The sequence below is a fragment of the Columba livia genome, chromosome 11 (genome assembly GCF_036013475.1).
Source record: "Columba livia isolate bColLiv1 breed racing homer chromosome 11, bColLiv1.pat.W.v2, whole genome shotgun sequence".
In the NCBI taxonomy this organism is placed as follows: Eukaryota; Metazoa; Chordata; class Aves; order Columbiformes; family Columbidae; genus Columba; species Columba livia.
The window spans coordinates 12,853,756-12,880,286 of record NC_088612.1 but is presented as its reverse complement, the minus strand read 5'-3'; the positions used below and the strand labels follow the sequence as shown (position 1 = coordinate 12,880,286).

At 41.1% G+C, this 26,531-nt stretch overlaps 1 protein-coding gene across 7 annotated transcripts in view; it reads right to left on the bottom strand.

The window, feature by feature from the left end:
• Positions 1-26,531, bottom strand: part of SPG11 (SPG11 vesicle trafficking associated, spatacsin) — a 37,905-nt gene that overhangs the window by 5,709 nt on the left and 5,665 nt on the right. For 6 of the 7 annotated variants that reach the window (XM_065076844.1, XM_065076843.1, XM_065076846.1 and 3 more), the window contains exons 6-36: positions 25,402-25,865; positions 25,132-25,277; positions 24,281-24,413; positions 23,776-23,922; positions 22,306-22,484; positions 21,960-22,136; positions 21,434-21,505; positions 21,057-21,184; positions 20,229-20,407; positions 19,556-19,763; positions 18,853-19,056; positions 18,235-18,341; positions 17,316-17,461; positions 16,291-16,452; positions 15,466-15,532; positions 14,864-15,029; positions 13,608-13,813; positions 12,731-12,839; positions 12,075-12,234; positions 10,662-10,913; positions 10,243-10,443; positions 9,820-9,927; positions 8,570-8,732; positions 7,947-8,161; positions 6,810-7,554; positions 5,976-6,118; positions 4,421-4,619; positions 3,244-3,381; positions 1,955-2,088; positions 1,224-1,331; positions 499-667 (exon numbers count right to left, since the gene is read on the bottom strand). In XM_065076844.1, coding sequence (XP_064932916.1) covers positions 499-667; positions 1,224-1,331; positions 1,955-2,088; positions 3,244-3,381; positions 4,421-4,619; positions 5,976-6,118; positions 6,810-7,554; positions 7,947-8,161; positions 8,570-8,732; positions 9,820-9,927; positions 10,243-10,443; positions 10,662-10,913; positions 12,075-12,234; positions 12,731-12,839; positions 13,608-13,813; positions 14,864-15,029; positions 15,466-15,532; positions 16,291-16,452; positions 17,316-17,461; positions 18,235-18,341; positions 18,853-19,056; positions 19,556-19,763; positions 20,229-20,407; positions 21,057-21,184; positions 21,434-21,505; positions 21,960-22,136; positions 22,306-22,484; positions 23,776-23,922; positions 24,281-24,413; positions 25,132-25,277; positions 25,402-25,865 — 5,735 coding nt within the window. Of the gene's footprint in view, positions 1-498; positions 750-1,223; positions 1,332-1,954; positions 2,089-3,243; positions 3,382-4,420; positions 4,620-5,975; positions 6,119-6,809; positions 7,555-7,946; positions 8,162-8,569; positions 8,733-9,819; positions 9,928-10,242; positions 10,444-10,661; positions 10,914-12,074; positions 12,235-12,730; positions 12,840-13,607; positions 13,814-14,863; positions 15,030-15,465; positions 15,533-16,290; positions 16,453-17,315; positions 17,462-18,234; positions 18,342-18,852; positions 19,057-19,555; positions 19,764-20,228; positions 20,408-21,056; positions 21,185-21,433; positions 21,506-21,959; positions 22,137-22,305; positions 22,485-23,775; positions 23,923-24,280; positions 24,414-25,131; positions 25,278-25,401; positions 25,866-26,531 lie in introns of those variants that run through there. The other variant, XM_065076849.1, reaches the window with a different exon arrangement.

Here is a 26,531-nt window from a genome sequence, read left to right as displayed (position 1 = left end):
AGAAATCCAGATCCTGCATTTGCAGTGGATACGAGAGCGGTCACCAGGTGAACTCCGAGAACCAGCGGCACAGCTGCTGTTTGCGTTGCTGCAGCGCTGGCCAAGGGCTCCCAGAGAGATCCTGTGGGCCCCACACCAGCTGTACACAACTCACCAGTTCACAGTGACGAGTTATTTGCACAAACATAAAAACCCCAACCATTTCTATACAGATTTTTTATAAAATCTACTGTGTCACACCCCACTGAAGTAAGGGAAACGGGCAGGTGTCCTGACCTGGTACCCAGGAACGTCACATCGCAGTGAGAGCCAAACCCCTCGACTCTTTGAACACCAGAGCAGCACAAGAACCCCCCAAACCTGGCAAACGGGACCCTCCTCCAGGCAGAAGCTACTGGATGTTACCAGGACAACACAGACAATCCAAACTACAGCGACCCACCATGTCTTCCTTTTACACAGCCTGCTTGTATTTCCCGGTTCTGCAGTTTCACTCACCCCAGGGCTGCGACTCGATGAGTTTCAGCTGCGTGCGAGCGGCAGCCTCGTGGTTCTCCCCGATTTCCCGACACATGCTGAAGCAGAGCGCGATCATGTTGTGCTTCTCGCTGTCCCCGGGGCGGCAGCGCTTGATGTAATCCAGCAGAGCCGTCTTCAGCGTCCCGCTCTGCCCGCCGGAGGGAGCAGCGGGTTAAGATTTGAACCGCTTTTTTATAGTTCACGTTTTAGTACCCACAAGCAAATCTGTTCTGGTACAATTTTCCAAAAAGCGATCGTTGCACTTTTCTCCACATTATTTTAAAACATAATAGCAATATTATACCCAGCCTTAACTACATTATGTCAGGTAAGAAAATCCAGCACCTATGCGTTTATTTATTGACATACAAATGCCAAAACTGACATTTGTTTATGACTGTGTTAGAAGAAAGCTATAAATATTTATTATTTTTAAGAAACCATAAAACATTAAGTGTAAGTATAACCAAAGCAGGACACGAAAACTCCAAGTGACATTCCCAAGTGTGAAGTTTCACTGCTGCAAACTTCTTAAACAAAAAGCAGAATAAAAGCCAGAGTTAATTTATTACTATGAAACGTGAGTAACACTTCTGGCACTCCAGTAACTCAAATACCCAGATAATTCCGCCTTGTACACGTATCAGTTTCTGATGCAGACACAGTTCTCTCAAAGTTTTCCCCCCTTATTCCCCTCCACCTACCGGGTCTAATTTCTTTCTCATGAGCACTTCAAAGTAGTGTTTCTCGTGCAGCAGTTCAAATATGTAGGTCATTTCATTGTATCTGCCAATTCCAGTGAGAAGACGAACCTGTAGAATTAACAGTGTCAGGCCGAAGCTCCAAGCTGAGCAGAAAGCGCGGGGGGAGGCAGCGGAGGGCAGAGCCCAAAGAGCTGCACCTCGCAGACAGATATTCCCTCACAGCCACGGAAGTTTTGTTTTCAAAATCAACCCACTGCATCTTTTTTTATTTTCCCCTATGAAAACATGCAGTGAAAGTTTCAGCAATGGTACCGCTACACAGGGCACGTCTCAGACTCCGGGAGTCCTTTCAAGACAGCACTTGGGATGCGTGACAGCCCTGTCACACAAACCTTCACATTTCACCAGCAGCTCAATTACTTTGACACTCCCATTCTGATTTACTACACCTCACCATTCCACTATCCCCACCTCTATTTTTCTAGAGAAGCCTTCTAAGAGCTTCTATGACATAAAAATCATCACACAAACCAAACACCCGCTTTTAGCTTCCAGGGACAGGCAGGACAAGACCAGTCAAGCCAAGGTGACAGGCTGGTCTGCTCCCCACCCCCACCCGCTGCCTGCAGCGCTCACGAGCAAAGTTCTTTGCCAACGTGCACAGGAAACCTTCCCCGGTAGCTGGACAGACACGCGGCAGCGAGGACACGTGTGGCACTAAGGACACGCACCACGAGCCCGTACTCTTCATTAGGTGCCAAATGCTCGTCTGTGAGAAGCCGCACTGCTTGCAGGACCCTGGTGATTCCTTCCATGTGGCAAGTCAAACTAAAGCAGTTATGGGCCAAAATCAGCAATTCTGTAACTGAGGAACAGAAGAACACAGGTATTTCAGTTAATAAGCTCAGGAAGTTAATTATTATGCCTCTCTCCAAACGTGAGGCCACCTCTGCAGAGGATACACAACCTTTCCCACTACAAACCGCAAAACTAGATTAGAATTCGAGCTATTACTGTTCTGTCCTATACAACTTCGAGAAGTAACGGTTTCTATGACAGCGTGTATTCAGTCAGACTTCTCCATCTGTGGAGAAGTCTGGATCATTTTCTGAAATGTTCTTTTATTCCACACACAAAACTTCCAACCTCCTCCACCAAAAGCTGGTTGACAAGAATATAACAACACACCAGTACTCACTGTTACCAACCAGCTCTGCATTTGCAGGAGGAAGGCCACAAGTTTTGCATCTGGCTTTGAAAAATCCTTCACAAATTCCATACGCTAAATAAAAGAGTTAAAGCAGCACATCTTAGCATAGCCCATCCTCCTTGGGAGGCCTGATCTGATACCATAAAGCAACACGAGTGGTGGGGCCTCAGACCTTGCACTCAGCACCAGGAATTCATTCAGAAGAGCTGTAGTTGTTATGAACAGGTACACAACATATTTAAAAATGCAGATTTTGAAAAGAACACAGTTAATGCCATAAACCTATACAACATATTTTTAAGCAAACCAATTATGCCTCTGCCTGTAAAAAGGTACCCTGGCAGAGACTCCATTCAAAGAGCAGTGGCAAACGGTACCAAAGTACCTTGGCTACGTTTTATGAACTCAGTGACATGTCCACAGTATATAAAGCTGCAAAGTGTAAAATGGACTTTACTAACAAAAGATCTAGGAAGTTATTTCAGTAAATGGATAAAGAAAGCAATTTCTACTTGTGATTAATCTGAAGAAATCACAAACCCCTCCTTCTGTAGCACAGAACTGCAGAAGCCCAGGTCACTCACTGCTGGCACAAACTGTGTTTTGTTTGGCCAGTAAACTGGTACCGCACTGCGGCAAAACGCTTACTCACTGTGCACACTCAGACCTACTCATTTCACATCACATTAGAGATCAGTAGCAGGTATTTCCACCAGCGTCGCTTTTATTCTTTGTGCTGCGATTTCACACCGAGCAATGCCGTGGTTAGTAACGCGTTAGCTACGTCAAGGGTTGTTGCCGTGTACTCACTGCATGCCAGCTCCCCGCGTGGGACACAGGGAACTTTGCCCAGCAGTTTCATGCCGACCAGCGTGTGGTCCTGGCCCAGCTTGGCGAGCTGCAGGAACGCCTGGCTCTCAGCTGCGGGGCTCCAAACCTGCTTCTGTCCTGTGCCCACAGGGAGACAGTTATGTCACAAGTGCTAATTGTTCAGGAGAGATTAGCTACATTAATAGGAAAACAAACAAACCAAAACCCCAAACACCAATATAACTTCATCCAGACTGACTCAGGACTTGGAACTACAGCTCTAAAGACACTTTTGATCTGACTGCTTAAAGAATCAGATACTACTCCTTTGCCAGCCCAAGCCAATGAATCCTACTGAGCAACTGCATTGCCACTGCAATTACACCCATAATTTCTCTAGCCCAGTCAGCTGCTGCTGCGGAGAATAAGAGCATTTTCCTCTTCCTGACACCACACAATTCCAACCCATCCCTTGCAGTGGCTCCAATTCATACTCTTCCAAGACCCAGTTCAACCAATGAACTCATCAGAAAACTCCCCTTTCCTGGGTTTGTTTTCTGCTGGGTCAGTAAACTGACTTTTCTGAAACAAAAGCACCAAATCCTAGGGGTAAGCATGGGAACCAGTGCCTGGGGAGCAGCAGGTGCAGGGCAGAGGGAGCAGAGAGAGCAGAGGGGGCTCAAGAATCCCCATCTGATAGCTTATTCTGTCTCATGGAACTTTGTTGTTAACGTTGTGGCAAAGCAGAAGTTACTCAAATAGAAAAGTCCCCCGGATAACTCCTGCTGTTGTGACGAACAACCCTCATTTTACAAATTCAAAAATAAAAAGGAAAATCTTTTGGCCACGCTTTTTACTATGAACACGAGTCTTTCCAAGTCAGATGATGTGGGCCCGCAAAGATCATCATTAAAAACCCAAACAATCCTTTAAAAAAAAATTTACATCCATTAAAAAAACCGAAAATCTTAAATACCGTAACACCACAATGGACATGAAAATAACTAAAAATAAACAGTTATGTAAAACCTTACATGAGGTGTACAAGGTTTACAAACCTTATAGAGGAGCTGCCCAAACATTACTGACTGTATCTTGAGAGCAAAGACTGGTTTTCAGATACACAAGTATCACCCTTACAAACCAAATACAACACAAACTGAAGCCTCTTTCCTACCTTTCCCTTCTGAAGACGCCAGTAACTCCCGCAGGATTTCCTCAGCCACCAGCTCGGCCACGGTCTCGGGCAGGATTCCCTGCGCAGCGATGAACGCCCGGGCCCTGCTGCACCGGTCGGGCCGGCGGGACGACAGGATCGCTCCCAGCACCGTCTCGGGGTCGCGCGCTGACACGTCACTGTAGGAGCAGTTCAGTTCCTACAAAACACACACAGACTTAGAGTCTACACACTGACAAACTCCACTGCAGAACACCCATTGACCTGCAGTGCATCTTCCCAGTGATGAGCTGATGCACGGAGAGTGCTGGGGAGCAGACGAAACTCAGCTTCAAAAGCCACAAACATGATCTGCTCTTCTACCAGTTAACAGTGTCCTCATCTGTTTATCTTCAGTATTAAAGTTCTCCAGATCAGGACAGCATGTAACTACTTTGTATTTGAAGTTTAATTCTCACAGAGCAGTCATCACGGACAGAGATGCTTTCCTGAACCAAACGTAAAACATAACACTTAAAATCCCTGAAAGAAAGGCAGGTACATTTCCTCCCACATGAAGAACTGTGTTTCACTCGGTAAGTTTTACTGATGAGGTTCCTTTTCCTCCTCTCTACATATGACAAACTCTCTGTGAAAAAGCTATACTAGTTTTCACATCTGCTACATTTGGAAGAGGAGTTGGTGAGGCTCTAAATATTCTGCTGTAATATATTACAACTTTATAAATTTAGAAATTAATTGAAAAATGTACCTCACAGTGTGGACTCCCAGCTTCAGACAAAAAGTACATGGATGGTATCAAATAGAACAAGTCAGTCACACAACTGCCTCTTAGTAGCTCAAACCTAAAGCACTCACTTTGAATACTGGAGGCATCAAAAATTCTGTGGGAAAACTAAAAACATCTGTGACAAAGACAATACTAATATTTTCAGCATGCGCACTGCTGGTTTCATTCAGAAAAACTAACGTTGTGTTCCCACACTACGGAGCGAACAGCACGGGAAGGGGTCTGTGCCCGCACACCCTGGGCAGCAGCCAGGAGCCGCAGGCAGCAAACACCACCGGCCACTTCTGTCACCGGCTGGTCAACCCCCCGAACGCAGCAGCCGCTCCTCTGAGCAGCCCGAGTCACAAGCCGCCCCTGCAGAGCTCTGCTGTGCCCAGCTCCGACGGCAGCTGCTCTGTGTCTGCTGCGGGGCGAGGGTGATTTCGAAGGTGTCCCACGGCAGAGGCTGAAAGCAGCGCACCACGCGAACACCACACGCCTGGGAGATGATGAAAAAGGCACATCCGAGAGCCCGGGCTGCAGTCCGGCTTAGTGGAGACACAGGTGGGGCCTGGGCGGTCTGGGAGCTGAGTTCATGTCAACACTTCATGCCCAGGAAGCATCTGGGCATTTTTCCACACCAAAGCTCGGTGATTTCCCGTTCTGAACCTTGTTTTGGACACCCGAGGAACACTTTCACCACTCTTTGACCTTTTCTCCGCAAACTTCCACAGCACAGCTTGATACAAACCACTTCTTTCTGCAATAACATTACTATACACATACCTTAGCAAGTTCATATAGACAGAGAACCTGTCTGCAGTAGTTTCTGCCATGGACACATTCATCTGTGAGAGCCTTCAGACTGGCGACCACTCGATCCTCCAGAGATGGAGCCGTGATGTGTGTCCAGTCTTCTAAGCTTGATGCTGGGAACAAAAAATTCCTTTCTCAAAGACAGATAACACCATCAAGCCTTACACTGGGAGCAAGCCTCAGAAATGCACAGCAAATACAGAATGCTTTCACAAGTCTTTGAAAACTGAACTCTTGATCCTTGCGGGTTTTTTTGGTTTTTGTTTGTTTTTTCTTTTTTAAGTTTTAGGGTAGAAATGAATGAGCCAAAATATCCACAATAATATCTCAGATATAAAATTCCTAAGTGTAAGAGAGCCTAAGGTTTCAGCAGTCTTTTTGATGGCTTAGGCCTTATTTATTCTCTTCTATTCCTATTATGCTTTGTACATGGTAGTATTAGAAAGCAATGTTCCAGCTGACAGCGCTCTCATTCAGACTTCAGAAATATACACACAGTACGTTATATATAAACAATATCAGCATTTCTGTTAATAAGAAAGTCTAAACCCTTTATAACACACAATTCAGAGAAAATATTAATTAAACATTTCCACATCTCAGCTCCAGAAACACACCCAAGATTTCCTAGAGCATGTATTCCAAAAGCAGGAACATGGATGAGTTCAGTGCTACTTTACCACAGAATCATGAGCTATCAGAAATGAACGGTGAAGAGACTACAGAAAGCGTGCACAGAACACCCTGCCCGACCCCAGCGATGGGTTTACTGGTCAGGTGGCCGAGCTGGCTGGTGTCACTTACCACTGGGGACCCTGCTCGGCTGAGCTGCGCAGCTTTCAGGTGTCTCTTCTCTTGCTACAAGGAGAGTCTGAATATCTGTGTGTAATTTGTCCAGCTCGGCCTCCCCGGCAGCCAGAGCTCTGCAGTGCAACACCAGCCAAACGTCTCTGTTGTAGAAGTGGAAATACTGGCAAACCCGGCTGGCTTCATGCACGCTGCCTTCGTCAAGGAGGCGCCCGATCAGAACCTGGAGCGATTCCTCCTCCTCACTGGTCAAGGTCTGTTGAGACTCTCTGAATGCAAGACCTTCTAGTTTTAAGTACTTTGGCGTGTTCAGAGCAGGCAGCTTTGAAAAAGAAAATTCCTTAGCTAAGTGATCAAAGGAAAGATCCCCGTTCACTACAGCATGGGAGGATGACCTGGACTCGTCTGACCCCTCATCTGCGCATAGCGCTTGTTGTGCGATGCGACAGACCCAGATCTGCTTCTCCAGTTCTTCTAATTCGTGCGGTGACACCGAGTCACCCTTGGCTAGCCAGTGGCCAGCCAGGGTAAGCAACAAGTGTCTCTCCATGATGCTGTTTATCTTCTTATGAGCTAAAGATTCAAATACTGTGTTTGCCTGATTCAAAAAAAAGTCAGACGCAGCTCCGCTGGAGATTGAATTTTTCATGAAGTTGTCATTACACTTTTTCCAGAATTCAATTCTTGTCTGGTTCTGATGCCACTGTCCGAGGTCTCTTAAATGATGTAGATCTCTTAGAACCTGCAAAATTCACAGAAGTTTTAAACAAACTTTCCAAAAAACTAAAAATAAATAAGTAATAATAATAATAATTAAAAAAAAAAATCACACTGGATGTCCTGAATAATGAAAAACTGAATTTACATTGTGTCCCAATATGCAACAAATCCATCTGCTTTTCTCACCAAATAAAACTGTTTGTATAGCAAGTAAAAATAGTATGAGAATAGGGAAAGCTACCCTGTCCTTTTCAGCTCAGCACTTAGAGTCAACTTGTTGGGTACACTCATGTTTAAAATAAAAAGTGATTTGATGGAAAATTTGTGTTTCAGGAAGACTGAGAAGTAACATTCTCAACATGGCCAGTGATAGGAGTATCAGTAGGTAGATACAGCTACACAACCATACTGTACCTCTTGGGTAACTATGTTGTCCACGGGCAATCCAGCCAATGCTGCGACCTGCCGAGCCAGGGAGAACTTTCCCTTCTCTTGCAGCTGCTCCAGAATGGACCTGCACTCGCTCTGGAACGTCTCTATGCTGTAACTGGTTAGGATGGAGCGGTTAATTGGGATGGAGGAATCCTTCAGGGTCTCACTCAGTGCACAGAGTTTCTTCACGTAAGGGCCTGTTTTAAAAGAGTATTAACAATTGAAGGCAGCTGGTTTTAAAACCTGAGGAAATTCTGCTGCTGCTTTCAGCATGCAACCCTGCCAGAGAAGGAGCACAGATTTTACACTCTAAAAATTTAACGGGACTGAAAATGAGCTCTCAATCCATAATTAAAATACTTCTGTAGATAACCTGTGCACTCCTCAGCAACACTTGCACATCATCACTCGACCAAGCAGACTTACACACACAATTACATGTTCACCACCGCAGTTCTCCTTAAGAACCAACTCTGGTTATAAAAATTCTTATAAAAAAATAAACCAGTATGAATACACTTAACATTTTCAGTCACCCCAACATCATTGTATGTGGCCTTTAGATTAAAGCAGTGATGATGTCTAACAGAGGAAGCTGTACTTGCCGTTGAGTGGCAGATGATCTGCTGCAGCAAAGAGCTGTAAGAGCTTTCCTAATTCATATTCCGTCCTGCACTGCTGCATCATCAACTCGAGAAGAAACAACGCTTGTGATTCCAACCACTGCACAGGTAATTCTGACACTGCTGGTTCATCTTCAGTTTTAAGCTGTGTAGATAAAGATTTTTAGGTGCAAATATATTCCGCATTTTGGTGGGAATCACACCGGAAATGGAAGATGTGCACCAGATCTACCTCCTCCTTTAACAGTGAACTGCCACTCCCAAGGGGCACTGCCCATCTCTGACGGATGTTTGAGCTCTAAGTAGGAAATTTCATGACAGGGTGACCACCAATTACTTCTGATAATCACAGAAGAGATGAAAGATGCAAGAATGATCAGAAGTGGATAGATAAAATAAACTGCTGCATTAATAGCCCTTGTCATGTAGCTGTGTACTTTATCAGCACATCCACTCTGGGGGGTTAGGGAAAGGAAACTGATGTAGTCTTAGCTTGGATTGCAGGACAGAAAACCCACTAATGACACAGAATGTTAGTTACCAAGATATTCAGGAAACTAGAAAATTGTGACAGAAAGAACTGAATCAATTTGTGAAAACATCTGTGTGTGCCAAAGAAGGAACACTGCATGAAAACACTGCGGTCCTCTTCAAATCAACCGCTAAATCAGTGTTTTAATCAAAGAGTGTAGTTCAGTTCACTGAGCAATTTTCAAAGAAAAGTCTACACAACTTCTGACCGTTACCAAAACTAAAGCAACGTCGCAGACTTTTTCAGAAACTTTCAAACATATTCAAAAAGGCTGTCTCTCTTAAACTGATCCTCCCTGTTTACACAGATCTTCCACTGGTTTACCAGCTCAGTGTTCTGGTCAATACAGAACAGAGAATATCCCACACTTACCACAAATAATTCAATTTACCACCAGTGGTCCTACTTGAGTCAATGCCAGCCTTCAAACCTTCAACTGCTCACACAAGGAGGGTGACATTGTATTTCAATCTGCCCACATCAACTTAAACCAAAAATCATTTAGAAAAATGCATTGTGCATTTTGAATTGTTGAAGACATTTTTCCATCAAGTGCCAGCAGTAAAAGCAATCTCCTCCTTCACAAATCAGTTCCTACATCATCCTTTTACATTATTTTTATATATTACATTAGATACCTATCACAATCTAATAAGGAAAGACCTAGACAAAGATATTTAGAGCAAACGAATTTGCTTACTTTTGTGAGGCTTTCCTGAAACTTGTCCAGTTTGGTTTTTGCCTCCTTGTACTTTTTGCAGTTCATACATAGTTCATACATCTCCAGTATATACAGTAAAGGGGAATCCTTTAAGACACAAAAATAGTTTATCATTATTTCCTAAAAGTACCTCCATAAATGTAGAATTTGTCTTCCTCAGTATCAGAACAACAAAGTTCTCATTTATTAAAATGGCATGCAAGATTGAGATATGATCTGCAAATTCGTAATAATTGGAAGAACTTCCATTCAAAGATTTTCTCACTCGCCTGGGATTTTCAGTGTATTACACCCAGGTTATCCAGGCCACAAACAGCCAGACGAGGGGGATCTATGGGCCTTCTCCTCTGCAAGGTGACCTGAGACACACTCAGGTGTACCATGAAAAAGACATGACCTCACCTTTAAAAAGAGCTGGAAGCCATTTAGAAGTGTTTTACTCCTTTGCTTTCTTAAAAAGACTTTCCAGATAACCGATAGGTCATGAAGGTCCCATTGGTGATTTTCCACTGAGCTTTCAATGTGGTTTGTTGCTTCAGCTCTGGTGGTGTCATCCACAGTAGTGATTATCCAAACACAGAGACAGTGAATGATGTTTGCATCCTGTCAAAAATGATGGGTTTGTAACAGCCTGAGACAAACACCACCTCATTACACACCACTTGGCCAAACGTGTCACGCTATTCACAATTACTACAAAGACTGAGAAAAAACCCTCAATTAAATGCAACCTACATATCCACTATTTAACATAATTAAATCAACCACCACTATTTCGTGATTTATTCCCCTGAAAGACAAATAACGTGGTCAATGCTCACTTGGAAGCAGGTGGCAAAGACGCTCAGAACGGGCACGTGTTCTCTCAGCCCTTCAGCCAGAAGGTACCGCCAGGGGCTGGGGTTCCCCTGGCACTGAAACAGGACCTGGAAGAGACTCTCTGCACGTTGGCCCTTGGCCATCCCAGCAGGGCTGTTACCAGGGCTCCCTGGATGTGACAGCGGGAACTTCTCCAATGCCAGCGTCAAATGATCTTGTAAAACAGGACTGAAATCCTGAAGGACAGAAATGACCTGGGGAAACAGAACCCAAAGCGTCTTTACAGTTTGAGGTCCAAAGAAAACAAGGGAGAAGGACTGAAGCATTAAATACACAGAAAAGACAAATAAAACATTCTTCAAATTTGACTTTTTACAACATTTTTGGAGACCTAGAGAGGAAAAAGTGTTCTGTAGGTATGAATTATTCTAACAAAATATTGAAACTCGTCCTTTTACATAAAGCTAAAATGCGTCCTAGAGACACCCATTTTTGTCATATCTCTCATACTCTAACAGTGTATTATGAAAAGTGTCTGGTTAGTTGCTGTGGTGTAATTACATATTTTTCTTTTCAGGAAAACAACCGAGAAATACAAGTTAAAAATCCCAGTCCTGCTATGTATCATCTTGGCTGGAATTTTCCAGTTAGCCTCCTCACATTACTTTTCCAAACTGCTTTTAATTTTTACATATTGGTACATTTTACTGATTTTTAAATTACGTTCAAAACCAAAGAGGGAAGATTTGGAATCTCAAAAGCTTAAATATCTTTACACAAAAAGCAATGTAAGTTTTGAAAGGAAAGAGGAGTGGTTTTATTAAAACTTACATTGAACATATGGTACCTCTCCAATAAAAAAAAAAAAAAAAAAGTAACTAAATTATTTTAAATTAAACTTACAAATAGTATGTCATAATTTTAACTATATTTAAAATAAAAATTAAGTCCCTTCTTGGCAAATACTTTTGTGCCCAACTCATTTCAAAGAGGCACTCAAGTCACTCTGAACATTGTTTTCTCCACTACTGATTAATAACAACACACCTGATTTTTCAAACCAGGATTTTTTCCTGATCTTCTCCTTTAATAGTTTTCATGCTCTCAGAAGCATATTCTTATACCTGCTAGACAGCCAGCTCCCTTTGGAGCCAACGTCCCTTGTCTTGTGTTTGCTTTTCACATACCAAAGGGGAGAGAAAAGCAGAAAAGTTGGGAAATGCAGCTGTAAATAAGGGTTGTTGTAATCAGAGGATATCGACATCCTGAGACAGCTTCTGAATCTGTGGAAACTGCTGAGGTTTCAGCTTTATGTTGTCTCCAAAATGTGATGTTCTCTTGGTACTTTTTCCTCTCTTTTATTTTTTGACATCACAAAGACCATTCCTGCCGCACTCTGCCCACAGCCAGCTCACCTCGTCCGGCTGGTAGCTGTACAGCTGCGCTTGCACCACGAACTGCAGCCAGTCGTTGGATTGGGCACATTCCTTTAGGTAAGATGTACTCAGCCCGATATTGTGGAGTTTACAGAACTGCATTACCAAAGACCACTGCCTTCTAGAGTCACTAGACGTCCTGCATGGAATTGAAACAGTTTCAGCTGTAATAAACTGATGTTTATACCAGATCTTAATGATGTAGAAACTCCTCACATGGCCCGAGATCCACATGAATGGCAACACCAGCATTTCCACTGACTCCACTCCAGACTGGGTCACATTCCACCGCAGCAGCTTCCACACTGCACACTGTGGACGTCCCCACCCGCAGGGCAGGGACAGTGTCTTGCCTGACACCGCAGGCTTTGAAAAGCCCACAGCTTTCACTGCAAAGTGTGCTGCAAGGGCTCTGTGGAACACTCTGACACACCAGCTGCACCCCCTTATTCCTGCCAGCATCCACCTCTTACCTCTAATATTGGAAATACCCAGACTATGTTCTAACCTCAGATATTGTTGTTCAGTTTACTGCAATAAAACACGCACAGATCTCTTATCTGAATACACAAATGGTAAAATTCAGTGCTCAATCTCAATTGCCTGCATAATCCTTTCAATCAAGTTTTACTCACTTTTTTATTCCTTGATGCTCAACTGCATCCCAAAAGGCTTCTTCTAAGGAGATAAGAACTGCTGCTGCTGCTGCTTTTTCACCATCAGCCAATTTTGTTAACTTTTCAACTGTTAAAAGAACATATGACTATTTCTGAGATGCTATTTGGCATTAAAGTAACAGTAATATTTTCTAAAGTACCAGAATCAACAAGCAGAACAAATTTTACTCCCGTAAGTGTTTTAATAACTATGCCAAGTCTGGCACCAAAGTGGATACATGACTTTTGAAAAATAACTTCAACTTTCAAATCACATTACACTTTTTTTTTTTTAAATAAGCTCTACCTGTAGTTTTAAGTAACACAAACGTTTTTAGAATTATCATGAAAATATAAATAAATGCCAGTAGTTTCACAGTTGGGACAAAAAGATACCTGTGGACCTACAGTTAAAATTCAACTTTCTAAAGTCATCCCTAGGATATTTCCTTACAGCTGATTTCACTGCAACCGTAAGACAGTCTTTAAGTACAAGAGAGATTTGGTCATGTCCCTTTGTTTAATCCTCTAGTTATATTATTACAACATCAGGCTGAACTTCACTAAATATTAGACTGAGCTTAGGCAACTGCTCAGCAGTGTCCATTAGATACTCCTGCAGCTCTGGCTGCACGTCATACCGCGCTCTTCGGCCTTATTTGGCATGCCAGGTTCAAAATGCACCTTCAAAATTAGTAAGAAGCAGGAATAAAAGAAAAGCAAAATTCTTAGCTCTTCAAAGGACAGGATGCTTTTACTGCATTACTGAGAAGTTTGGCACCATCTTTCCATCCATCCCTGCTTCTCCTCTCAATAAATACAGAGCACTCTATCTTAAAACAAAAGACATCCTTACCCAAAGATTCTCTTATTTGATTGTGCTGAGATTCTTTATTTCTCGTTCTGTAACTGAAAATCATGTTTGCAACTTTAAGATCAACTCTGAGTCTGAGGCTGTCAAGGCCGAGCAATTCCAGAAAACACACACAGGCTGCTCCTACCGACCGGACGCTGAAGAAAGAAAGAGCTAAGATCCAGGCCTCGTTCCCTGCCTGCTGGATCCTGAAACCAAAACAGTTAATACACACCTTTAGTAACCAACTTTCACAGACAAATATTCCCCATATAAACAAGTACCTACAAGGTTTACTAAACTCACAGACTTTATTAGCATGAAATACATTTGCAAACCAGAAGTTTCACATTTATAAAAAACACAGGTATGTGAATAAAGCCTCACACATGATAAGCACAGATTTTGCAATTTAATAAACTTTAACAAAAACTAAATCAAATCTATTTGGTATTATAATGAATAAAAAAACCCCCGTCTGCAGTTTTAGTGCAAAAAGTCCCATTGCAGAGTTCACAACCCAAAGGCTGCTGGACCAGGAACTTTGAACCAATCCGTGGGTTGCACTGAGCCAAAAAGGTCCCTGAAGGGCTCCCACAGCAGCTGCCTCATCAGTTACCTGAATTGCTCCACGTAGTAACTGAAAGAACAGTGCATGCCTGATTGCCTTTTAAGCTATGAAGTACTATTAAGTCCACACTAAGGTAAGTTTTCCTTTTTGCCCAAATCTTAGATGGTCACACAGGAGAAACTGATTTGTATCAAAATGATGATAAGAACCATATAGTGACTAATACACAAATGACATTCTAGGAACAAACAGCAATTCGTTCTCATGTAACTCCTACTAATTTTGAACATACTTAATAGTAAATTCAATACATCCAAGCAAGATGTGTAATTTGACTGTATCCTTTTGAACACATAATTTTGAAGCTTCGGCCAGAAAATTTAATTCCTTTTTTCTACAAAGTGATCTAGAGGCTCAGGTCCTTAAAAGAAAAGCCTCCCTGTGTTTGATATGACTGGAACATTTTTCATTCCTTCCTTTCACTGTATAGATTTTATTTAGGTAATTCACAATAAGCTGACTTTTCAGGTGATATTTGATTTCTATCTTATTCAATGCTAGAGTGAACAGACTCCTAGGACACCTAGAATTCCAAGAGATGCCAATAAACACCACTCAGATGCTGTTGGGGAGGATTTATGTTAATCTATGTACTAGATTATAACTTCAAAAGAACCATCAGACTTACAGCTGCCTGGGAGATTTGCTCTTCACTAACTGCTGGACCAAAAATGTACCAAAAGCAAATGATGGACGTCCATGGTGCAGATAGTATAAAAAATCCAGTCGCTCCATTATAGCGTATTTGTTCACCAGTTCAGGGGATGAAAAATGAGGAAAGTCACTTGATGCATCTAGAAAGAGTATCATCTTATTAGGAGTTGATAAACAACTGAAGTAAACATGGACAATGGCTTTCAGCTACAAAACATGAGAGGACAAACACCTCTCCTCTTGTTCTAATTCAAACCTCAGCATACTCAAACCCCACTGAAATTCCAGTTTGCATTGTAAAATCAGAACTCTAGATCACTTCTTAGGCCCTTAACTGGCTTTTAAAAGAAAACACTGCTTTTCTACCTCACAATAAAAATCTGTCTGTGAAGAGCTTAATAGAAAAAGGTAACTTTTCTGGGATTTAATTAAAAAAATTAGTACATTCCGTTTTTGTTTTTGTTTTTAAGATTAAATGGTCTTTTGAATAAGCTTAGCTGCTAAATCATTCCACTGAAGGCATTTCATCCTAGGTGCTCAGGCTAAAAAAGGATATAAAACTTGGAAGTAACATACCTGATACAGCAAGAGTATTTGCTGACTGCCAGCCAAACAATTTAGTGGGATCAAAGGGCACTAATGACTGAAAGATTAGAAACAAAATATATTGAAACAGCTGAAAATTTTCACATCAGACCAGACTACAGAACATTTTAGGGATCTACAGTAGCAGGCACTCAGGAATGGCCTGTGCTGCTGTGGAGCAGTGATGTATCCGTGCAGCTCTCTCACTAAGGTATGGACTTGTCTGCTCCGCAGGATCAGAACACAAATGAGCGCAAGGAAAGGCTTAGACTTTGGTCTGAGAACATGGGGAAGGAACATGCTGAAGTATTTTGCTAAACTGTGATTTTAGCAAGGTTAACACTTTCCTAATAATGAATAATTCACACAATTTCTTCCAACTTTCAGTTTACCTTATACCACAGATGTGCAGTAAATGGCATTTGCTCAGAAATGTGTCATGACATTCCATGAGATGCTATCCTTTAAATCTAGATTTCAATTTCCCTTAAACAACTCAAAACTTTTTAATTTTTGTACTACTAAACAACCTCCCCACTAAACACTGCAAGAACATCACTTCTGACATTCCAGGACTGCTGAAGCTAAACACTGCAGATGTTTTCACACAGCTGGGGGGACTAGGGGGAGAGCAGACTCACAATATTTAGATGCCATTTTAAAAACCAGTTCAGAATGAAGCTATAAGCTTTAGCTCCAAATTAAGGATTCTAAGAAAAGAACATATGGTCCCCATCCTCCAGGCTCTACCTGAAAACAAGCTTCTCTCCGTTTACTTTGTTCTGCCCAAAAATTGTACCAAGGAGCACTTCATACCTGAACTAGGTGGTAAAGAGAGATGTCAGGTGGCAAAATTCCATGAGACGTACATGGGGGAAAGAGAGCAGCTCTGAGCTTGGGGTAGGGAGCCAAGGCCATTTTTAAGAGCTGCGGATCAACTTTCTTTAGAGGTTTTTCCGTGTCTTCATTCTGAAGAACCTACATTGCAAGGAAGCAAAATTATTTCATTAGGAAGAAGAAACTGCATTAAGATAGTAACAAAACTATGTCTGAATGTGCCAAACTGCCTCACAGAAACTTAACGTATGGCGACAACACAGGGACAATATTTTTTCCTGGAAAATCCTTTTAAGTTCTATTGTACGTATCTTCAACAGTACCTGATGTCTTAGGTTCCTGTGCTATGTATCAAAAAGCTATCTGTGTTAATAAATCCTGTTTCAACACGTGGTTCAACAAGCATTTATATTTTTAAATGATAATTGCTTATAATGTGCTTTTTGATATCTACAACACAATGCAACTGGTTAACACAATGTAACCAGCAAGCTGACTATTTTTGATATGTGCCCAGACTTCCAGCATTTAAAAATAAAAATACGGAAGCTGAATACTACCTAGCAGAAACGTAGTCCAGTTACCTACTGCTTCATTAATTAAAATGCATGAAAATTAAGACTACAAGTTACTATAAAAGGGGATATTTGTCTAACAAACACAGGCACACAATTTTAAAAGTTTTTGAAAACATTTTTGCAAACTAAAACGATTTGAGGAACACAAGTGCCTATAAACCCTCTCAGCTGTAACTGTTACAAAGGAGTTAATGACTCCAACTTGCAGCCGCTGTATCTTGCTGCTTCTAAACCACGTAACCTCCAACCGCTCTACTCACTTCATCGGGTCAGCTCACACTGACACATGCCACACCAAAATCAGATTTTTACGTGAAAATAAATTATATGATGGCATTAGCATATTTATTAATCTATCCCTTTGAGTTTTCAACACCTTGTGAGAATTGCTCCACAAGCTCATCAGTAATTTGTGGCACACAGTACCTGATCAATACCCCCGGGTGCAAACATGGTAGTAGCAAGTGCGAGGAGCGTCCGTCCTTCCAGCAGCATGCTGCTCACACCGGCTTGGGAACTGGGAATCAAGATCTGAGCGTTTGCTAGACTGGCCTGAAAAATCATCTTCGGATCTTAAAAGAAAAACAAAAGGTTTCATTTCATGCAAGAACAATATTAAATTATCCAATCACATATTAAAACTGTTCTACAACTATGAAAAAAGCGGAATTTTCTATTTTTTTGTTGTTAATAGTGATTTTTCTCAATTTACTTATAAATACAGATAAACTGTTCCGAATTTTACCAAGCTTTCCTTGATTTCAATCCATAGTTTTACCTACACAGATTGATTTGGATCAAGTCCCACAGTTTAGCATTGTTCTGGTTCAATTTTTTATCCTATACTCATCACACTTTCTGGAGAAGCTTCATTTGGGCTTATTTTTATAATTTGTTAAAGTGAGACTCTACAAAAAATGAAACATTTAAAAAAAAAACCCTGAAATGAGTTAGGGGCAGAAATTCTACTGATTTTCAATGACAATAACTAAAACAAAAAGCAAACACTTGATCCAAGGAGCAGAGAAGAACCACAAGGAGTAGAAGAAGTTTTAATTTTAATAGTATATGTATTTTCTTATTAATTCTCCTTTTTAACTTGTTAGGAATATAATCAAAACAAAGGCAATGATGCTCATATACAAAACAATTCTGACATATCTACAGCCTCCAAATCTCTATGTACAGTTTAGGTAGGAATTATAATCTGCATTATAGAGATGAGGAATTGATGCACATGTAAATGTTTTGGCATGGTCAATAAAGAGCTTGCAGCAGCACAGAGAATTAAACCCAGCTGGGCCAAACACACATCCAGCAGCACAGAGGTGGGATCCCCTCCTACCTCGTGGGTTAGCGGCCACCCCTCGGCACTGCACGAGGAATTCAAACCAGGGGTGAGCTTCATGCAGTTCCTTCTTATCCAAAACTGGGCAATTTGAAGGACTTAAACTGGAAAGTGAAAACACAGTATTTGTAACCATCCTCTGCCCCAATATCATGCTGCATTCAAAATAACTTGGTGCTATAGTGACTTATTTCATCCATTCTCATGAAGGAGGCAAATCACATCACTCTTCTCTACACAACATACGGCTTTAGCTGACAGAGCCACTCTGACAGGTCCCTTCTCGGAGGTGATGTTTCTGTACATCACAGCAGCAGCTCCCAGCCCTGAGAACCCCAGACACTTCCCAAAGAACAGACTCTATTCACAAATACCACTCTGCAGAGTCTAAATATTTTATGCAAACTACAATTGATTACACAAACAAACAAGACTTCCTGGCTTTTTTTCTGGCCTACTTCACCTTCTTAATAACTACACTATTAGACTGCAGTTACAGCTAAGAAATTTTAATTGCAAAGTATTCATTAAGTGGGAGGTCTTCATATAGTTCCTATACCTAATAGTTCTTTCATTATTTAAATCTGCATTATTTAAATGTAAAAACATTCATACCTGTAATAGTCTAAGTAAGTGTATAACAGATACTGCAAATTGTGTTCTAAACAGTGAAGGACAAAGCGAGCATGGAAGTCCAAACCGCTTGCAGCACTGTATGTCGGAACAGGGGGAGGATTTTGCAGTACTCCCCCAACGTAGGACAGTCTTTGGAGCAGAAGTTCAAAATCTTCCAACTCAGAACAGACAAAAATCCCCTTTCTGTCAGAAAAGACAAAAAGCACACACGTTGATCAGATGGTTCTCTCTTTAGGAAATTCTGAAGGGTGTTTTCAGTTCAAAGTTGTAAAGTGGACCTTTCCTTCTAGGGGATTACTTCCCTACTGAGGCAAAATTAACATGCCCAAGTAGGTCTGACAGCGCTCAAACGACGTCTCAGTTACTACAGTTCACTGCGAAGAACAAGGCATGAGGAGCAAAATGTTGTGTTTAGAAGTTTATCCCTTGCACTAAAATGCACATCAGGAATAGAACCATTGTGAAAGGCTGAAGGGCTGACAGATTCCTGTCGTTCTCCTGTTTCTTACCCTTGCAGAAAATGCAAAGTGCAAGTACAAGACTAAAATTAAATTTATTAATGGATTTGTACTGTTTCAAAAAGGGCACTAAATACAACATAAAAGTTAATATGTATCAAAGATTTTATTAGGTGTATTTCTATATCTGATTTTGGCTTCACATGTACATTAAGGGCACATACCTGGCCAGCATGTTCAATATATCGTTTCTCATATAGCTGCTGCATAATGTGCTCTGGTCAATAATGTCTGGAGTGAGAGGAGGCCAGTTCTCTTGTCCACACAAAGCCTGGTTGGGCTCAGATTCTTCAAGCCATGAACAAATGCTAACCCAATCATGCTGGGCTGTCAAATGCCTCCAAAGAACCTCAGGATTGCACGTCTTGAGCTCTGTGTTTCAAAAGGCAAACTGATGAAACCAGCACAAACACACACTCCCTTAAGGAAATACTGATATTTTTAATACATGTACATATTTTTAACAAACAACTGAGAGTAAATACGCTGTTACAGCTTGTTAGAGTTTCATGTTGGAGAAGATAAATATAATACTACTGAGTAATAAGCTCTATATCACATAGCAGAATAGAACATTTACAACAAGTACTCATGCATTAGACAAGTCCCTTCCAGCCAGCTCCAATTTTTTTATCTATAGGAAAAACAGAGATCCCTGTCAGAACATAACAGGATGAAACACCCTGTTTACCCATTGTCACTGACAAAAAAATAAGTGACCTACTGTGGTGGCAAACAACTTGAGTTCTACCAATGCCACTCCTACACAACTGCAACATACTACGTAAAAAACAGATTTGTAATTCACAGTTAGGTCCTTGGTACTAGAACACTTGCCTTGGCGTGGTTTTCTGGGGAGAAGAATCATTTCCTGTGTAAGCTCATCCCAGCTCTGGGCCCAGTCAAACACCATCCTGACCCTCCGGTGCTGAACCCGATGTCTGCTGCAATTCAACAGCGAGTCCAGGACGGCTGCATGTCTGGAAAAGTCCTGCTCTTTTCCCCAGCTCTTCCAACTGCAACGAAGTATTGCATTAGGACGTTCTCTAGTACCCTTCTACAAAACAAACCACATTCTAACAAACAGAAGATGATGAAAGGATCAACAAATTTTGCTGGTCCATTTTGAAGAGAGTTCTGCAAGCAGTAGAGGGACTTACTTCAGCTGGAAGTTTGTGTGTGAGAGAAATGGGCAAAGAGTTGAGTCATTTTTCCAAAACTGACATAGCAAGTGACCAGTATCATAATTTTTTTTACAATTATTTAGTAGTAAAATGATTTTCCTAAGTTAGTTTGCTATATTATGGATAGCATATATCAAAAATACAGCAAACATCACATCTGAACGTATTTCATTAATATTTAATATCCTTTGCTATCAAAAATACTTCATTTATGGTGCTGATGACATGAACAGAAGACCTCTGTTACACCAAGTCATGACTTAGTCCCGAAAGAACACGACAACAATTGTTACATTAATGAGAACAGTAATCGGTTCCCACACTGATCCTTATTTCTGCAAATGAAGACCAGTGTGAAATTAATGAAATTACAGAAGACTGGATTTGTTAGTGCAGTAAATCACACGGAACAGAGAAGCCAGCATATTTAAAAATCCCATTAACATTATTAATTAATAATAAAACTGATAACCCACATTACCTGGAAAGAGACTGAATCTCTTTATTTTCTTGGAAGGACTCCGAGTAAAAGCTTTCAACCTGATGCACAAAGTCTATCATTTTCTTCTCTTTTTCAGAAAAATAATTTTCTTCTCGTAAAACTTTCACCTTTAATTCAAATTAAAGTATTACCTCCAATTACAATTTTTATCTACTCATAATATATTAAAGTTAACTTCAAGTACAAAAGAATACAGGCATGTCAGTGACATGTTTCAGCAACTACGCCGCAAGGATGCAGGGACAAAACCTGTCTGTTCCACTCTGACAGTGTGTTCAGTCCAGTGCTCGCTCTCAGCACACACAGGCTTCAGACCTGAGAACATCAGCCAGACAAAAAGCCTTTTCTACACTTACCAACAAATCTCGTACACGTTTATCAACTGTGTAGAAACATATTTTACGGAATTCTTCCTTCACATCAAAGCCCTAACAAAAAAGAAGATACTCATTGTATGCAAACTGTACAAACGCAGCTGTAGGTTGATAAAATAAACGCACCTGCTTTCTTCCCAAAGCACACAAGCTTTACAAGCGTGTTTGTGACATTCACCATTTACTAGGGATGTCATAACAACCCAGTGACCTGCGCGATGGGACATAAAACATGTACCCTGTAACACCTGACTTGCCAGAATCACCTTTGCACTTTGTTGGTCATGACATCAGTCAATAATCACTCCTAAACAGGCACCCTCAGCATTCTGAAGGCACTAGGGACCAAAGTAGTTCTTTAAAACAAGTTAATTTTCACTGTAATACATGTATATGGTAAAATCAATACATCTATTAGACAGGTAAATGCTCTCCATACTCTTAGCATTTGTTTTGTTAATTATAGCAAAGTATTAAATGATCAGCACGCCCACTGAATGCCTCTCACCATATTTCTCAAAAGCTCTGAGGCCTCTCTGGTATCATTCTTCAGAAGACAGTCATAGACCAGGTTCAAACCTGTCTGAATCAGTTCTGGAAAATTCTGAGCAGGATGTTGATGGATTTGGAAGAAGATCTGGGCCTCTGGTATTTTGTTGCTTAAGATGGCCTCAGCAATGACTTCCTGAAAGGGAAAAAATCGGCACAAACTGATCCCATCAATGTTCAGTGTTACTACCTTTATAATCCCTGTATTGACTCGTGTCCCCAATAGGTTAAAGACATTTTCATATTAATATTTTCCTTAAATATATTTAACAAGATTAGTAAAAAAAAGGATTACTCATTTTTACCTCTGGTGTCAGTTTTTCCCATATGTGGCTTTCTTCTAATGCAGGTAAGTCTTCATCATGACCTCTCTCTATATGTCCTATGGTTATTTGTGGTTGAGGATATTTTCTCAGAAATTTTCTAAGTTTAATAATGTAATCAGTTAAAATATCTGCAGCCTTCTGCAGGAATTCATCAGGTTCTGTCAAAAGCATCCAAGGTATCAGTTAAACAGAAAAGAACACCACAGCGTTTTTCTGCTTTGCAATGCTGACTGCGTTCTGACTAATAACCAGAGCAGCCGTGAGGATGGAGCACATCGGCTCCCAGCGCAGCCTCACCATGCAGAGCTGACGCTGCCCAGCGCTCCCAGCACACTGCAGGGCACAGTCACAGCCCTGGAGGGCTCCAGAGACATCCCCCTGCCCTCAGCCACATGTCTGCTCCTTTAGACACAAGTTTACAAGAACTGTTGTTTGGTTTTTTTTTTAATTAATCCAACTGACTATTAGTCAGATAAATCCCATTTAAAATGCAGGGACATCTAAATGTAACGTTCATTTAGTAAGAAACAAAGGCTATAAAGACCACGTAGGAAAAAAACTATTAGGAATAAGTTAACAGCCTGCACCTTTACTACTGGAAGAAATCAGTTCAGCTTAACACATACAACGTGTTAGTCCTCGGACTAAGAAGCAGCTCTGAGACCCAATTCAGACCCAAGCAGCAGGACAGCAAGTGTATGTTGGGCCATGTCAGCCAGCTCCCCACAGCGCTGTCTGCAGAACAAAGCTGTCCTCTGCAATTCTGGCATTTCAATACTCCACAGCTGTGACTCTCTTCTTGTATCCTTCTAGGCTGTAGTTGAATGAGCAGCATCTCGGCAGCAGTGCCAGCATAACCCACCATGCGCTGCCACCTCCAGCCACTGCTCCTTGCTCCCGTGCCACCCCTTGGGTTATGCTGGGACATGTCACCATGTCACCACACAGTAAATCAGACTGGGAAGTGCTCCAGATAAAAAAAAATTACCTGGCAGGCTATTTTTTCAGCTGTATCAGTTTCTTAAACTCGTCTATTCCATTCCACAGCCACTAAATATTTGTGCCAGAATATATCAAGTGGTGGCACTGAGAAAAGAAGGAGCAGCTGAGGGATAAGCTCATGCCATTTAACTGCACGACCATCGAGTATCCAGCAACGGCCTGACAGCCCCGTTCTGCCAGTCCTGTGCATCCCAAAATGATCCCAGTCACAGCGCCCTGAGCTGAGAGCCTGGTCAGAATTGTCTGGCTTAACACAGACACTGGATTCAGATTAATTTCTTGTGTTTCCCCTTAAATAACATCTTTCATTCGCTTAACTCTAGTGCTTTTTTTTTTGTTTCAATTCTAGGCAAATTTAGGCTTTTAATTTAAAAGATTACTTGTTCTTACTCACCTAAACAATGACAAATTACATTACTACATACAATTCCAAACGAGTAATCTTACCTTCTGTGTACACAAAAATTTCTTCAAGTTGCTTGGTAAGGAATGTCAATGTGAGGTTTAGCAGCTGCTCAGAAAAGTGAGGGTCCATATCATTTTCTCTGATTGCTGAGCAAAGTAAGTTTAAAGCTGGTCTCAGCTCTTCCAAATCTGCAATATTTAGAGAAAAAAGTTAAAACATCTGCATTCTACCATATAACTGATCACATACATTTAAAATTTAAGTTAAAAGTCATAAAGGTATGCTATAAAAATCTTCTAAAATGTGTCAAATTATATATGTAACATGCTTATAACAAAGCTTATAACACAAATGCCAATACCAGAACACAACAAAAAACCTCACATATGCACCATCTTTCTCTTATTTTCCAGAAGCAGAGAAGTTGCAGTATAGCAACATCCAAACACACAAGAGCACACGCAACTCAATCTGCTTTTACACATAGCCACTAACAGAAAGGCAATAAAATGGAAAGCTCCACATAGCTGAAAGTATTTGACTTACTTTTGAGGTAAGACTGGGACACACCACCAGCAGACTGCTCCACTCCAGGGCAGGGGGCAGCCAGATCAAAGAGACTTTCTTTGCTTTTTAAAAACAAGTCTACTGTGTCGAGTTGACGATTTTCCAAACCTGCCTAGAGAAACATGCAGTAGAACAATTATGCGTTAAATGTATTTTGTACACTTACTGCTAGCATTTTTCCTTCATACTCGGTAACAAAGTATACAAACAGAAAAAGAGAAGAAATTTAAACTAAATGTGAAACACCTGTAGCCTGAAGTACCAAGGTGACCTGTTCAGTGCCCGCCATGCTCCTTCTGCTTTGCAGAAACCCTGCCCCATATCTTCAGAGACAAAATGCTAATCTAACCATTAATTAAGAATTTGATTTTAAATAAAAATAAACACTATGAGAATCAGGACTTTGAATATGCTTACAGCAACTGAAAATTGCTGCACCACTCCCCCCACCAACTCCCTCTCCATCACACTCTTTAAATAGAACCAGAAGAGCTCTACCAAACACCTGCAGCTGAGCTCCCTCCCCATGATCACACCTGCAGACAGATTGAATGGGGTGGACAGAAGGAGTTTTGAGCACTGGTTAGCTTAAAACTTTTCTTTTTTTAAATGTGCATTTACTTTGTTGCTGTATTTCTTCTTTTGGGTTACTCATCTGGGTTACCTGGGGTTTTTATTGTTTATTTAATAACTAAACAACTACTTTTTGCCCCAGGTTACTGAGTCATGCTCTTAATTGTTTCTAAAATCACCATTAGCAATGCTAAAGTGCACTCATTAATTTAAAGAAGTATCTTTTTACCTGTAGGATACAAAACCATTTTTTTTACCTCTAGCGCATGTACTGGAATTGAACACTGTTCCCATCCATTGAGACGACAAACAGAGTCTACAACGCCAGCGCTGCCATAGATCATCAATCTATTCAAAAACTCTTCTTGAGTTAAGCCAAAGAGAACCAAGGAGAGACCACGCTCTGAATAAAAGAATCAAACCATAATTAAAGCCAGGTGGTCAGGAAAGAAGAGCACCACAAACAAGAAAAGCTTTTAGCAGAAGCCTACATCAGAACAATTATATAATATCAAAAAACACCTCACCTGTCAGAATTAGACACAACGGCACCTCTTCACTGCAATCCACGTAAACGCTATGTTTACCAAAGTGGTAATGCGTCACATCTTGCGACTCCAAATCCCAGAGAGCAAGAGTCAGTCCCTGGTCATTGGTTAACATGACAAACAGGGCGGTAACGCTGGTTACCAGTTTACACTCCAGTTTCACCACTTCTTGTGGTGCTGCCACGGGGATTTGTTTCCATTGCCGTCCTGCATCGCTGAGGTTTGTACCATAGCTTTGTCCTCGTTTGGAAGGGGCCCATGTAACAACACGTGGAACAAAAGCCACCAACTTCTCTGAATTTTCATAGAATTCAGGGTCATGAACTTCAAGATGGGTAAAAAACTGATACCAAGGTAAATTCAAGTCATCTGTCAAGCCTGGAGAACCTGGTTTTCTTCTCCTTACTGTGTCACGCAGCGAGGACAAATGTGCCTTCCAGGACCTGGGGGGAAAGAAGTTACCTGCAATACCGGCAATGCAGCTAAAACAATTTTTAAAGTTTCCTCAGGTAAGTAATATGCATTTTAACCTTATAGATTCCATCCATTCTTGCATTTTAACCTTAACATCTCCTACTCATTTCCAGTTAAATACAGTTTGCAGCCAAGTTGAATGATTGCAGCTGCATTAGCTGATAACGTCCATGAAGCTGAGCATTTTTAATAGAAAATTTTATTTTCCTTACAGAAAATGCCCTTGTCAATTAAAAAAAAGTAGAATGAAATTAATTCTAGAATTGAGTATTTATTATATTCACATCAAGTTATAATAACAATAATTATTAATGCCTCTAATATTAAGGGCCACAACACAGTTAAAATGTTTTATATGAACACAAAATACTTTGAAGTCCACGTGCACTTACCTGTGCTAAACACACAATAAACCGTAAAGTATTTGGAATACAAAAATCTGTCAATACTGGTTCAAACTAAAGGTAACACCCTAAACAGGAATTACTACTTGGAAGGTGTCTGAAGGCATATTTAGAGTTGTCTTGGCCCATTTCCTAACATCATTCTAACATCCAAAATATTTAGAATGAGCTGATTTTATTCACCACAACTACAACTAAAAAAAATAACCAGTAGTTTATTGATCAACGATG